The sequence below is a fragment of the Xenopus tropicalis genome, chromosome 10 (assembly GCF_000004195.4).
Source record: "Xenopus tropicalis strain Nigerian chromosome 10, UCB_Xtro_10.0, whole genome shotgun sequence".
Classification (NCBI taxonomy): domain Eukaryota; kingdom Metazoa; phylum Chordata; class Amphibia; order Anura; family Pipidae; genus Xenopus; species Xenopus tropicalis.
Genome location: NC_030686.2, coordinates 39,488,975 through 39,502,547, shown reverse-complemented (window position 1 = coordinate 39,502,547; position 13,573 = coordinate 39,488,975). Strand labels below are relative to the sequence as shown.

The 13,573-nt window shown below is 43.1% G+C and overlaps 2 protein-coding genes across 5 annotated transcripts; one reads left to right on the top strand and one right to left on the bottom strand.

The window, feature by feature from the left end:
• Positions 1-41: 41 nt before the first annotated feature.
• On the bottom strand, positions 42-4,583 carry ghrh (growth hormone releasing hormone). 2 transcript variants are annotated; one of them, XM_002932850.4, is made up of 6 exons: positions 2,826-4,583; positions 1,769-1,849; positions 919-1,035; positions 729-833; positions 564-653; positions 42-348 (listed from the first exon to the last, which is right to left on the bottom strand). In XM_002932850.4, exons 2-6 carry the CDS (start codon positions 1,843-1,845, stop codon positions 300-302), a joined length of 438 nt encoding a protein of 145 aa, XP_002932896.1. In that variant the 5' UTR covers positions 1,846-1,849; positions 2,826-4,583; the 3' UTR covers positions 42-299. The 2 variants fall into 2 exon arrangements, with proteins under 2 accessions (XP_002932896.1, XP_012808403.1); XM_012952949.2 differs by lacking the exon at positions 2,826-4,583 and having other exon boundaries at positions 1,769-2,819.
• Positions 4,584-5,602: 1,019 nt separating this feature from the next.
• On the top strand, positions 5,603-10,690 carry manbal (mannosidase, beta A, lysosomal-like). 3 transcript variants are annotated; one of them, XM_012952920.3, is made up of 4 exons: positions 5,619-5,711; positions 6,493-6,613; positions 8,331-8,488; positions 9,601-10,690. In XM_012952920.3, the coding sequence occupies exons 3-4, from the start codon at positions 8,339-8,341 to the stop codon at positions 9,706-9,708; spliced, it is 258 nt and encodes an 85-aa protein (XP_012808374.1). In that variant the 5' UTR covers positions 5,619-5,711; positions 6,493-6,613; positions 8,331-8,338; the 3' UTR covers positions 9,709-10,690. The 3 variants fall into 3 exon arrangements, with proteins under 3 accessions (XP_002932894.1, XP_012808374.1, XP_002932895.1); XM_002932849.5 differs by having other exon boundaries at positions 6,490-6,613; XM_002932848.5 differs by lacking the exon at positions 6,493-6,613 and having other exon boundaries at positions 5,603-5,711.
• Positions 10,691-13,573: the final 2,883 nt, after the last annotated feature.

Below are 13,573 nucleotides of genomic sequence, written 5' to 3'. Positions count from 1 at the left end.
TAAGAACCTCTGTTGATAAAAATGACTAGAACCAGACACAATTCACTAAAACCTTTTATTTTATGAAATAACTGTACAACTGTCCCATTGAAACACCTGCATTACAAGCAAAAACAATTGCATCTGAACAGGGAACAGTATTATAACAACTACCCTATATTTTAATACCAAGTCAGAAATCATGGCAGCCAATTCTTTATCACATATGTGTCCATTGCAGTCTGTTTTGTTGGCACGGAATTAACCTGTTCTGCACTGAGCGTGTGATGTTGATCTAGATTACGGATCATCCTGGATACTCATAGCCGTGTTCCACGGTACTCTTCTGCCCTCCAATCTGGAATCCCGCTGTAGATACAGAAAATTGTGTTTGAAATGCTATTTTATGGGGGTGCTGTGCAAGTGAACTCAACAGGAACCCAAGCATCTCCTATTAGGCAGGTTATCACATACACTCTAATACTTATTTACAGATATTCAAGTAAATTTACGTTGTTACCCTGCTGTCATCTAATCTTTAAGTGCCACAAATTCCCCAACAGAGCAGCTCTATAGATACTCGCCTGTCACTCAGTAGGGTGATCAGTTCTTCCCCCTGGATCCTGTCACTATGAGCACCGCCTTCAGGGTCTGCCTTTTTCTGCGTATCCTGCCTTTATTTAGAGAATAGCTCTGGTAAAATGAATACAAATCCTAGAAAGCAACACTGGGCATGACTTCATACTTACCCCAGGGTTTTTCCTATCATGTTCTGCAGGTACCTCCTGGCTGAAATCTGCCCCAGGAATTTCCTATATGTGTTAGTGAATATGGCATCCACATGCCGTTCCACCCTGGAATAAAGCGTGCATAATTATGGCAGCTAGTTGTCTACTCTGTGCAGTACTAGTTTTGTCATATATTTTCCATACTACTAACCTGTTTTCAGACAGTCCCCTGACATATTCTTCCTTTTTTTCATCCAAAGATGTCCAGTCTTGGCTCTGCAAGGGCTCAAGAGTCTCAATATTAAGGTCACCTGGTGTCTGGTTAGAACTGCAGGAAAAGGAAGAAATCCATTAAACAGCGGGTGTCAGTTTGTTCCATTATTAGGGACAGTTTGTCTTGCTATATCTGCTGTATCAGTAGACTCTCATAGGCGAGCATATTTACAGCTCAGTCACCATCCACACATAAAATTAACCTCCTTCACTAAAAGCATTTTGCAGGTAACGAGGCATTCATGAAAAACTGGGTTTTGTTTTACATCTAGAGATACTTCCATAAAACCCCCCAAGCAAAAAAATTCCAGTGCAGCAGGTTTCCCCTGTGTCCTGCATTTCATGCATATATAATTCTATATGTAATAATATATATTACATTTTATATTAGTGATTTTAACATGTTCTGGACCTGTCATTTTTCTAGCCCACCAAGTCATTGCCACTGTATCCCTCAGTTCTCCACACCTATTTTAATCTCTGTATTGCTTCTAGACAACAGGTCCCAAACTCTTGGCTTGTACATCCTGTCCTCAGTGGGGACTCCACTCTAAATGCCAATTGTGGTGAGCTTCAGGGTTGAATGGTTATTTACTGCTTACAATAGAATGGCCACGTATTCTTATTTTTATACCCATGCTATGAGCAAAGTTCACTTACCTATTGGCCTACAGAGATGGACACAACAACTCTCGGGGATCTAGACTGCACCTTTATTTCTATGTAGTGAAGTCACATTTTACCTTGCTATCTCATATATCTTTTGAAATATATTCATATACCCATACCTGTAATTTGGATGCAAGATGTAACACTGGACACACAACCCCAGATGGAGCAGCAAAAGGCAAAGTGTTCTTCGCATCCTTCTAAAATAAAAAGGGGATGAGGTTACAGGTACTTGACCAATACATGAGTATCTAAGTCACCATCTAGGCTTTACTAAATTCCCCTCCATAAGAAGCAATAATATTGTCAAGAACGTATCCCATGGGAGATTGCCCTATACTGAATATAAAGGGGTGGATTTAGCACCCTGGTTTTAACAAAGTGAAACAATACCCCAGAAAGAGGGTTTGCTGCATGCCTTCTTATTTCCAGAGCTGTATGCATCTTAGTTTTGTGGTTATCTGGGGATAAGTCTTCTCTGGTGACCTTGGCCACTGTCCCACTTGACTGTGGTAGTGCATATATGTTAAACCGGTCTGCACATTAATCATATTCTTCTCTGTCAGTTTAACTGTGCCTGTGATAGGAATCTCTGTATGATACAGAGGTAATAAGATAATGTATAGAAACTGAACTGCAGACCTGGGCTTCTAAACTTATCTGAGTTGGGTTTGGATTTCCTGTTGCTAGGTTTCCTAAGTACAAGAATAAAGATTTAGAACATTTGTCTGCATCAATAGCAATTGCGGAGTTTATTAATGCTTGTTTATGGAAATGATCCATGCTTTATCTTATCATGCAGTCACTTAAAGGCTCATCTTTAGCCGCTTCGCTTGTCATTTCATATACATGTCAGGATTCAGTCCCTGAGGGACTTGTCACCACTGTAATGTCATTCATGGAAATGCTTGTACATATGACTGAGACATGCTACAATGTTAGGATCCCATTGCAGAGTGTGATCATGGGTGTTAAATGGGCTGCCCCATACTGACCCCAGCTTAACTTTCCCTTAGTATAACTTGGAATCATGCACTATGAAATAGTCATCAGTACTAGGGTTCCCTCAAGTCATGGTGTCTCTAATAATAAAGCAATAAGCAAGAGTTTTTGCTATGCTGATGATGGATCCCATTACAAACCTTCAATTTCTACATATGGATCCATCCATCTTACCTTCTGTTGCAGTAAAAACTGTGCAGTCAGCCCAGTTGAACTTCTTTCTCTCCAATGGCGTACTCCTTGGAAAATCTTTACAGCCTAAGGGTCTTTGCTGGCTCTGTGTCCCTTTTGGATTTGAAATTTAGAGGTATTGAGTTGCTCAGCTGCCCCACTCTACCAGCTTGGAATGAGCACTGGTGCAGGAGTGATCCTTTATAAGATCCCACGACTTTATATAACTGAGACCCCTCTGGTAGGAGGAGATTGAGTAGCAAGGAGACAGGAGGAAAGCGTAAGGGTGGGGGCTGATGTGAATGGGGTAATGATCCACTTGCATTTGCGCTGATCAGGTATCGGAGGATGATCCAGAGAACAGCTCAGTAAAATATTAATAAAATATTTATCATTAGATAGGTTAAGCTGATACTTAATATAATTAATTTCTGCAGGTTCTTTGGGTATTACTGTATAGATACTCTCCATCACTTCAAGAAACCTTCATTTCCTTCATTGCAGTACCTTTACACAGTATTCCGACTGCTGAAGGCAAACAATGAGGGATGTTTCACGATAAATTATGTGCCAGCAGCTCATTGTTCACACAATTGTATTATAAATAATCAAATAATATCCTTTTTAGCATCAACATATTTGGCAGTGCCTTACAGAGAATATACTTTATTCATTGCCCCACTGGAAGCTGTCATCTAAGGTACCTATTAAATTAACTAGCTAAGACCAATTTTATTTGGAGACAATTAACCTGCCTTTATGTTTTGGAATGTGGGTGAAAGCCTATGTAGGCACAGAGAGAACATACCCACTCTTTACAGGTAATGTTCCAGGTGGAATTGAACTTAGGACCCCAGAACTCAAAGGCAGCAATGCTAACCCCTGAACTGTCCACTACATTCATTTGCTTCTGCTGTTTAGTTTGTGGTTGATTTAAAAAAAAAGTTATTATTTGCCATTTGTACATTTTAAACATTATTTTAAGTGTGGTGCAGATTTTGACAATGATCATAGCCAAGTATACTAGAATGGTCTTATCCAATTACCCTCTATATCGGGGGAGGTCCCCTAACAGAACCTGCCCTCCAGATACAGGAACCAATAGTACAACCCCATTCCAAAAATGTTGGGTCACTGTGTAAAATCTAATTTAAAAGAGAATATATTTAATAAATACACTATATTTAAGTACGTACAAATACATTTCAGGTTTTGAAAATGTACTGTTTTCTGGAAAACATATGCTCACTTTGAATCAGTGGTGTAACAAGTCAGCACCGGGCCCCCCTGCAATGGCCCTCAGAGGGGCCCGGCACACAGCCACTGAGTGCTTTATCCCACCCAGTGCCCGTGTCCTGCCTGCCCGTGTCACCGCCTTGCCATAAATCTGGGCCTGATTGCAGCTGGGGAGGGGGGATTTTTTAAGCTATTTTTTAAATTGACTTCCAATCTACAGAGGAAGCAGACTCCGCGGTCCATCCCACCTCTCCCCCCAGCTACTGTAGGGTCTGCTTCCTCTATAGTTACACCAGTGTTTTGAATTTGATGCCAGCAACATGGCAACATGTTTTAAATAACATGGGACAGGGGCAACTGTCTGTAAACACAATTCGTTGCAGCATCCACAAATGTAAGTTAAAGTTCTACTGAGAAACCATATATAAATATGGTCCAATGCTGCCTTTTTTGGGCCCAAGCTCATCTAAGATGGACTGAGGCCAGGGTCAGACTGGGGGGTGAAGGGCCCACCAGGTCCCCTAACCCCCCCTCTCAGGCCCCCCCCCCACCCGACGTCCTCCCCTGAGCGCATAAATTTAACACATCAGGGCAGGAGCAGTCGGGTAGGGGGAGCGCCGGCAAGGGTCGGGACTGGGCCGCCGGGGCCCACCGGGATTTTTCCCGGAGTCCCGGCAGCCCAGTCTGACCCTGACTGAGGCAACATGGAAAACTGTCCTGTGTCCTCTGGGCTCAAGAGGATATGGACTGTCAAGCTTGTTATCAAAACACAGTACAAAAGCCAGGGCAGCCACCATTAATACTGAATGATACATGCAAGTTTTGGAGCAACAAATGCTGCTACCCAGACAATGTCTTTTTCAGGGAAGGCCTTGATTATTTCAGCAAGACAATGCCAAACTGGATTCTTTGCGTATTACAACAGCTTTGTTCCATAGTAAAAGATTCTGGGTGCTAAACTGGCCCCCGGCCTGAAGTCCAGACCTGTCACCCACTGAAAACATTTGCCCCAATGTGAAAAGAAAAAGGCAAAGACCCCCAAACTGCAGAGCAGCTGGAATCTGTATCAGGCAAGAATGGGACATTTCATTTTCAAAACTCCTCAGTTCCCAGATGGTTACAGAGTGTTGTTAAAAGAAAAGCGGATTCGACACAGAGGGAAACATCTTATCTTGCTCAGTCTAATGTAAATGGGAGCTGTGGCTGACAGTATGAGGGACCCACCATACTGTAAGAGTTATTGCTTTAATGGGGGGCATGTACCACTTGACTGTTATAGTGGCAATACAAAGGCCAACCTGAGGGCATTTGACCAATGTAACACAGGCCAAACAGATGGATACTGTATGAGGAACATTTTACATTCATGGCCACCACTGCACAGTTCTGTTATATATGGAACAGCAGCAAGTTAATGGGAGCTGCAGGCAAGCCGCTGACTGAAGTGCTAGTAGCTCTGTCACACAGCTTGCCTGGGCTGAGAGCAGAGAGATGGGGCGGGACTAAGGCTGCTATTGCACAGTTCTGAGTGTCACTCACAGTGATGACCACTTCCTGTGGGAGAATGAAAAGCCACGCCCAGCCCTCATTTCAACCCAGACACTGAGCAGAAAGGATCTCTGTGCAGTTCTGAAATACTGACAATTGTACGAGGTAAAATGCAATTGAAACTTACTTTCTGGGGCACTGTAATTTTAATGGAGGGGGGCATCTGATAGGAAAGGATGGGGATGATGCAATATGCCCCTTGGGGGTAGAAAGCTGTGGTTTCCATGGTGGGAAGTCTGGGCTGTGCTACCAACAACAGTTGTTAAATGAAAAGTACCAGCTGGGGGGGGGGGGGGGGGGATAATTTGGGAGAATGCCTACATGAAATTCCAGCCTGACTTGCATAGATGTTATTGGAACTATGGCTGAATGTCAATATTAATGTTTTCCTATAACTGTAACTTATAGCTAAGGGGGCCTGGCTGCAATGTACACCTCCTAGTGGGATTGAGCTAAAAAAGCTCAAAGGAAAAAATGTACTCTTTCTGTAGCAAAAAGGTACTTGGTTATTTAAAAAGAGGTTGTTCGTGTTCAAATTAACTTTTAGTATGAGTTAGACAGTGATAGGGACAATTTGGAACTGGTTTTGTTTCTTATTACCGTATATACTTTAGTATAAGCCGAGGTACCTAATTTTACCTAAGAAAACTGGAAAAACTTATTTTGAGTATAAGCCTAGGGTGGGAAATGCAAGCAGCTACTGCTAAGTTTCAATAATCAAAATAAATACCAATAAAATGACATTAATTGAGGCATCAGTGGGGTATATGTTTTTAAATATTTATTTAAAAGAAAAACTGTAAACTAAGTTTGTAACACATGATATGTGTTTAACTTCAATCAATTATAATTAACTATATAATTAGGATCTATTTGTCATCAGTAGTATCGTAGCTCTGTGTTGGAAGACAAGGCCGGGATTAAAGTGCAGGGGCACGTGACGTCACTTCATCACGCCTTGCTCTGCCCCAGGCACTACTGCGGCGCACAGAAGAGCGCTCTAACAGGTACATGCTAGCTGTCGCGTTGGCGGGAGCACAAAGGACAGAGGGTGCTAGTCTGGAGGGACCCACGGCACCCAACTCGAGTATAAGCCGAGGGTGACTTTTTCAGCACGTTTTGGGTTTCGGCTTATACTCAAGTATATACGGTATTTATGGCTTTTTAATGATTTAGCTTTTTGATCAGTAGCTCTCCATTTTGGGATTTCAGCAGCGAATTGGTGCGATGGCATATGCGGCGGCGCGATTTCCCTGAAATCGCAGAAGTTTCCTCTCAAGGCAACTTCCGCGATTTCAGGGAAGTCGCGCCGCGTATGCCATCCCACCGCGATTTACATTTTCGCCGGTGGGATGGCATTCCAGGGAGATTAGTCGCCCGCAAACAGGGAGATTTGTCGCGTGCGACTAATCTCCCCGTGTGCCAGAGCCCTAAAATGAGAATAAAAGGCATTTTTGTAAATGAATCCCCCCCTAGAGTCTTCACTCCCAAACTGCTCCTGCCCTGATTACACTAGTGGGGTTGATGGGCATCATCTTGTGACTCTGGAGTTTCTAAAGAGGTAAGTTAATGAGGCTAGTTGGGGGGCATTGGTTCGGATTAAGTTGACACCTCCAGACCAAGTAAGCAGCTTGTTGTCCCATGTATAGAGTCCTTGGGACTGCCTGTCTGACCAATATCTGAACAAAAATCCACCATCAAACAGGTTTAAAATACATGTTCAGATTCTAGTCTTCTTCCATCGAACGTTTGGATATCGGTCGTACGCTTAAATGCAATGATCTAAAACTACCATTCAGACTGAAATTGTAGGATAAAGCCCTTAAAATACAAATGGGAGGATGTTCTGAACATGAAATAGTTGGCAGGCACCAATCATACGAAAGTGATTTCCATTGTAGGCCCCCCAAGGATATCGTCCAATACACAATACATGCGTAGATTTTTTTCGTTAGCGGACCGAAATGTTCTAACGACCGATTTCCATGGTATGAAAATTATGGGGACAATTATTTGGAGCCCACACACTGTTCAAAAATCATATAGAACTAGGTTTTGTACGATTTTATCTGTGCATGTCTGACCAGCTTAATCCCCGTAGGTCCATATTATGATCCAGTCGTTGGCCCCCGGACTAACTGCACATTAGAGATACACTTGTTTGTTGCCACAGAGAGTATCTTTTTATGTATAGCCAGCTAAACCTATGTAAATGCCTTTCAAATAGGCAGCCAACACCATATTATACCTACAGACATACGTCTGGTCATCTGTTTTTACCCGGCAACACCAGGGTTATGAAGGCTGTTGCCTCTGCATTCTTGAGTTGGGTCAGCAACAGTTGCATTAACTTAAGTGTGTGTTGTGTGTTGTTCCAGGCAACTGATATATAAAAAGAACAAAGGAATATATAGTGTGATATATACATACATACAGGGCTCCTTTGTGATTCTTCCACTTTACAGTATAATTACCTGGTATCTCTGTGATGTGATATCCTTGTCCAGGAAAGATTGCCTGAAAGTGGAGGCATTGTTCTGCTCCCACGCCTTTTGTCTCTTGGCAGACATGCATCAGCAGTATAATACCTGCATTTTTATGGGAATTTTACATTATACAAGTCACGGTGCCCATTGCTGCAGAGCATTTGCATAGAGCACTATTTAGATACAAGTTAGTTTCATGTATTCAAGTCCTATAACATACTCTCTTGCTGTCCCACAGACTGAACAATGCCGGACCCTCTGGATCTGTCCGCCCCAGACATTCCAGAGCCAGGACTTCTGGAAACTGTGCTTCGCTATGGCCTTTTCTGTGGAGCCATCTTCCAACTGATTTGTATTTTGGCCATCATATTCCCTGGAAGCAAGGGCCAGGAAATGGTAAGGAAGATGTGTGTGTATTTTCAATTGGTGACCAAGGAGTGCAAGGGGCTGGTAGCTCATTGCATATTTGTGTTGAGAAGTAAAAGGTGGAACATTGCAAGGACAGCAGACCTTGCCTGATTGACATCTGGCTGATTTTCGACAGGCCCCATACACGGGCAGATTTCTATTCTCCAGCCTGATCACTTGAGTTCCTACACTTGTGGGTGATACCCAGGGTAGAAACCCTCCCACTTTACTTGTTGGAGTCCTTGGCTGCTCTGCTACTCAACCCCTAACCCTAAGGACACTTAAGCTGGCCATACACGCACCGATGATATTTCGTACGATATTTGGTGCATGTATGGAGGCTTGACGAGGTGACCGATAACACAAAAGGCTGCGGATATTGGTCAACTCGTCGATCGGCCAGGTTAAAAGATTTTGACCAACGGTTGCACGAAATATCGAAAATTGCTACGTGTATGGCCACCTTTACTCCTAGAGTAAGGAGTAGCTCTTCTTGAATCTACTGTGGCCACCTACCTCAGTCTCTCCGGTACCATCCACCTCCTCCTGCAAGTGGGGTCCAAAGAGATAGAACCTTATGGTGACTCCCCGTTTAAAGACTTGGAACACCTGACACCCCTGGCCTTGAAAGGAAAACGGCTAAACTCTGAACAAGCACAGCCCAATGCTGGATTAATGTTTTAAAGCAGAAGGAAAGGTAAAAACTAAGCAAAGCTGCACTGAGTCCTCTATCAAAAGAAACACAAGATTTCTTGTCATCCTTTGTGTAAACCTGTTCTTCGGTATCCGACATCCTCTCTCCGAAAAATCCAGACATGAACCTGTCTGCTGGCACTGAAGCTTTTTGCTGACCCGTGTTGTTTACTGGGGTAAAAGAATTGGGGGGTGTTTTTCAGCATCAAGGTTTTGCTGGACCTTCAGTCTCCTTTTGTCAAGAACATTTCAGCATGGTGGGTTCAGCTCTTCAGTTTAAAGTGCCAAATTGCAGAGAGGGCTTTGAAAAGTCCAAGTTACACAAACATTTTCTTTCAGAGTTAAAAAGATTATTAGTAAATATACGTTAAAAACCCTAAACTCTCATCTGTTTTTTTCTTTACCAGGAATCTGATACCCAAGAAGTAAAGAGTACAGAAGTGGTAAAGAAACCTAAAATGCCACCAGTCACACTTGGAAAGAAGCAGAAGAAGGAAACAAAGAAGAAGAGGTGAGAAGAGAAGCTGCAACGTTTGAACTTTCTCCATGGGAAAATGTCCTTTTGAGGCATCCATGAACCTCTTTTCCACTGAGATCCAGGCAGCATTCCTCTTGATACTTGTCCTTAATACACAGCCATCATTGGTGGGCCGCTCAGAGACACTATCCAATATGATGTTTTTTTTCATTGTACAGTGTTTTGTCCATTCCTTGCAGTCTGATTAATAATAATCACACAATAGACCAACAGTATAGGGTTAGTGCCCTGTATTTGGCTTTGAATGCTTAAGGCATTGGCTTTGTGTATCATCGAAATATTACTTTGCATGTAATATATCCCATTTGTGAAGCACACAAACACACAGGAGGTTGGGCACCTACTGTATTTTATTTGGTTATATGCAGCTGTGCTTTGTGTAGTCATAAATTATGGGTTTAAAATTGACCATACACTGTAAGATCTGCTCGTTTGGCAAGGTCCCCAAGCAAGAGCATCTTCTCCTGATATGGACACCTATAGGTGCTCAATATTGGGCTAAACTATCAAATTAAAACAGCGGGCATAGGCACTGCCAGTTCAGGGGCCATATCAACAAGCTGATGCAGTCCTCAGTCAAACCTGGCCAATCAAGATCTGGACGATTTCAGGCCAGATGTCAGTCGGGCAGGCCCGTCGTTGATGCCCATACACAGGCATTTAAGCTGCCGAATTTGTCTAAAGAACCGATATCGGCAGCTAAAATTGGCCCATGTATGGCCATCTTCACTTGTTACCCAGGTCATGATCTGCAACTGACCCACTGAAATCCTTCCTCTTTAAAAAGAGCATTTTGTACATTGAGAAATACACATTTAGATTTTCATGTCTTGACTTAAAAGGGAAGTCAGAGTTAAGTCCATGTGGGCCATGCCAAGACCCCTTTTTTTTTTCAAAAACCTCTTCTTTTGCAGAGGTTAACATGTAAAATATTATTAAAAGAAAGACGTGCTACAAAACTGTGTGTAGGGCTTTGCTTTATATTGTTTTTGGAACCCTTGTAGTTCCTGACTGGGATTTAAAATAAGCCCTGGCGTTTCAAGTACACAGAATCCCAAACAGCCCCCCGGCAGCCCACTCAGTAGCGACTGTAATGCATCCTACATTCAAGTTCCACCTTCTGTTTTAAGCGGGTGGAGTATTTTGCTTGTCTATAAACTTACAGCACTACTTGATGGCTAGCAGTGCTAACTGGGAGCCGGTCAGTTCCTCAAAACAACAACTGACAAAGACGTTTGGCTGCTCCCAAAGGGGGAACCTGAGGACTTTCATATCCGAAGATCCTCTGCAAATTGATTCAGAAAGCAATAGAAAATGGCATGACATCAGTGATCCAAACACTCATTTTATGGTGGAGTCAAAAACCAGTAGCAAGAATTGCAGCAGGAAAACTAAATACCCTACAATGTATAAATAATGTTCACTACAGATGCTGTCCAATCTTCTTTATCAGGTCTGGCCAACTGGAGGCCCATGGGCTGTATTCGGGTATCTAAAGTATTTGTATGGACTCTCTCTGCCAACTGGATCCACAGATTTCTTTAATGACAGCACTACTGTATGGTATCTAGAACAGTCAACCTTCCTATTGTTCCTGTCCATGATTAGAAAGTGAAGAGGGGCTGCAATTGTAACCCCCTAAACACTCTAACCTGGCATACATGCCCTGATGGTGGGACAATGGTGATAATGATCCATTAGACACAATAGGCCAGGTAGGGCTATAATAATAATAAGGCTCAAATTAGTCGTATTGATGTGGCCCATGATTGTGAGATTAGCTGACCTGGAAATAACAGTATCAAAGATATTAAACCAGTGATAACCCCTTTCCCACTTTATTCTTCTTTTCTTTATGAGATAGCAATCATTCACAACTAGTCATTAATTGTCCAGCAGAGGGAGCTGCACAGTGCTCATTCCTGCTCTACATGTTGTTGCTTTCATTCCTTCTCTTCCTCTCACGCTAAGATATTACTTTACATACACACACTGCACTTTATTTGGAGTGTGGCCAGTTACTGTTGTAGACATATTTGCAAACCAAAAAACAGTAATGTGGAATACTGGGACTTGAACCAGGATTTTTAGACATTTTATGATCATGTACCTTTGTTAAAGGGGACCTGTCAGCTAGACATTTCCCCCCACCCGAACAGCATCATTTGTACTGCATATATCCCTCCATTCACCAGCGCCATTACATTTTCCTAAAACAAATAGTCGCATTCACTTGGCAGCCATTTTCCCTCTGACACATCATCAGTGACATTTCCATCTACAAAAGGCACATATGCACTCCAATAACGTTCTGGGCTGAATCGTCAAATATGGAGGTAGAAACAATAGGAATTCTACCCCATCTGATGATACAGCCCTAAATGCAGTGTTTGCTCGGGCGCTTTCAACGGCGCCAAAAATCATTTGTCCCACCCCATCAACAAGACCACCGATATCCAAGGCTTTTGCAATATCTGTCGCCTTGTCAGTCTACCATACACGCACCAAATATCGTATTGGTGCGTGTATAGCCAGCTTAAGGTGAGAAGAGGAGGTTAGGAAACAAAAATAGGAGCAGACAGCAACAGCAGAGCTTATATGGAAATGGCAAATGCCATCTCTTCCTTGGATGCCAGACTGGAGGGCATCTGAGTTGAAAAGAACTGAGCATGCTCAGTAGTCAACAACCTGAGGGCCAAAATGTTCACAACCATTAGATAACCAAAATTTTGATATCCATGGCACAATAGTATCTGCACCAGTCGCATATGAACAGATTGTCCAATCATACATTTTATCCCGTGGCAGTGCTTGTACGTGCGCAGTGGTGCTTAGACGTTCGTCAGCCCTTCTGAATTATCAATGTTTTGCATATATATTACCTAAAACATCATCTGGTTTTCACGCAAGTCATAAAAATGAGTTCATGAGAACTCGATTAAACAAATGATTCAAAAAGATGATACTAGTTCATTTAATTATTGAGAAAAATATTCCAAAGTGACGTATTGGTGTGAGTTGTAAGTATGTGACCCTCTAGGTTTCTAGGCTTTAAAGGGGAAATTCGAGTCAGTTGGGTGATTGAGGTGGGGGGCCCTACCTTAAGGTGCCCATACACCTTAAGATCCGCTCGCTTGGCCCACCTACGGGTAGGGGATATCGGGAGAATCCAGGCTAATTCGATTGTTTGGCCCTGGATCAAATTGTAATGACGGGCAAAGGCAAATTCCGTCCGGGGACCACATCAACAAGCTGATGCGGTCCCCGATCCGACTAGATTTTCTAACCTGCCCGATCGAGATCTGCCCGATTTCAGGCCAGATGTCGGTCGGGCAGGCCCATCGGTAGTCCTCATACACGGGCCGATTAGCTGCCGAATTGGTCTAAGGCAGTGGTCTCCAAACTTTTTTGCACCATGGACCGGGTTTAAGCAAGACAATTTTTCCGAGGACCAGGGGTGGTGGGTATAGACCTGAGCTTGTTTCCCTGCGACTAGATACGCCCAGCCCCCTTGCTCTTCTTACTCCCACCTAAGTGGTGACATCCCCTGACACTAAATATGGAGTTTTAAGTACTTTGGTCCTTTTTGCCATCAGTAGAAAGCTTCCTGGGCTTCGCATAGCAGTTGTCATGGGACCAGAGGTGGCCCAGTTTACAATAGCCCACAACCGGTCCCCGGCCCGGTGGTTGGGGACCCCTGGTCTAAGGGACTGATATCAGCAGCTAGGATCGGCCTGTGTATGGGGACCTTTATTTAAAAAACAGAATGCTGGGTCTTGGGTTGTGCATGGCTTAAACAAAGGAGATACTCATCAGGCTGGAAAAACAAAACTATTTGTACT

Excerpts from the sequence above, each read along its gene's own strand:
- manbal (XM_002932848.5), top strand. The coding sequence starts at position 8,339 with ATGCCGGACCCTCTGGATCTGTCCGCCCCAGACATTCCAGAGCCAGGA. Across the intron at positions 8,489-9,600 it reads GAAGCAAGGGCCAGGAAATG|GAATCTGATACCCAAGAAGT; the intron begins GTAAGGAAGATG and ends TTTCTTTACCAG.
- ghrh (XM_002932850.4), bottom strand. The coding sequence starts at position 1,845 with ATGCGAAGAACACTTTGCCTTTTGCTGCTCCATCTGGGGTTGTGTGTC. Across the intron at positions 1,036-1,768 it reads ATCTTGCATCCAAATTACAG|TTCTAACCAGACACCAGGTG; the intron begins GTATGGGTATAT and ends CTTTTCCTGCAG. Across the intron at positions 654-728 it reads ATGATAGGAAAAACCCTGGG|GCAGGATACGCAGAAAAAGG; the intron begins GTAAGTATGAAG and ends CTCTAAATAAAG.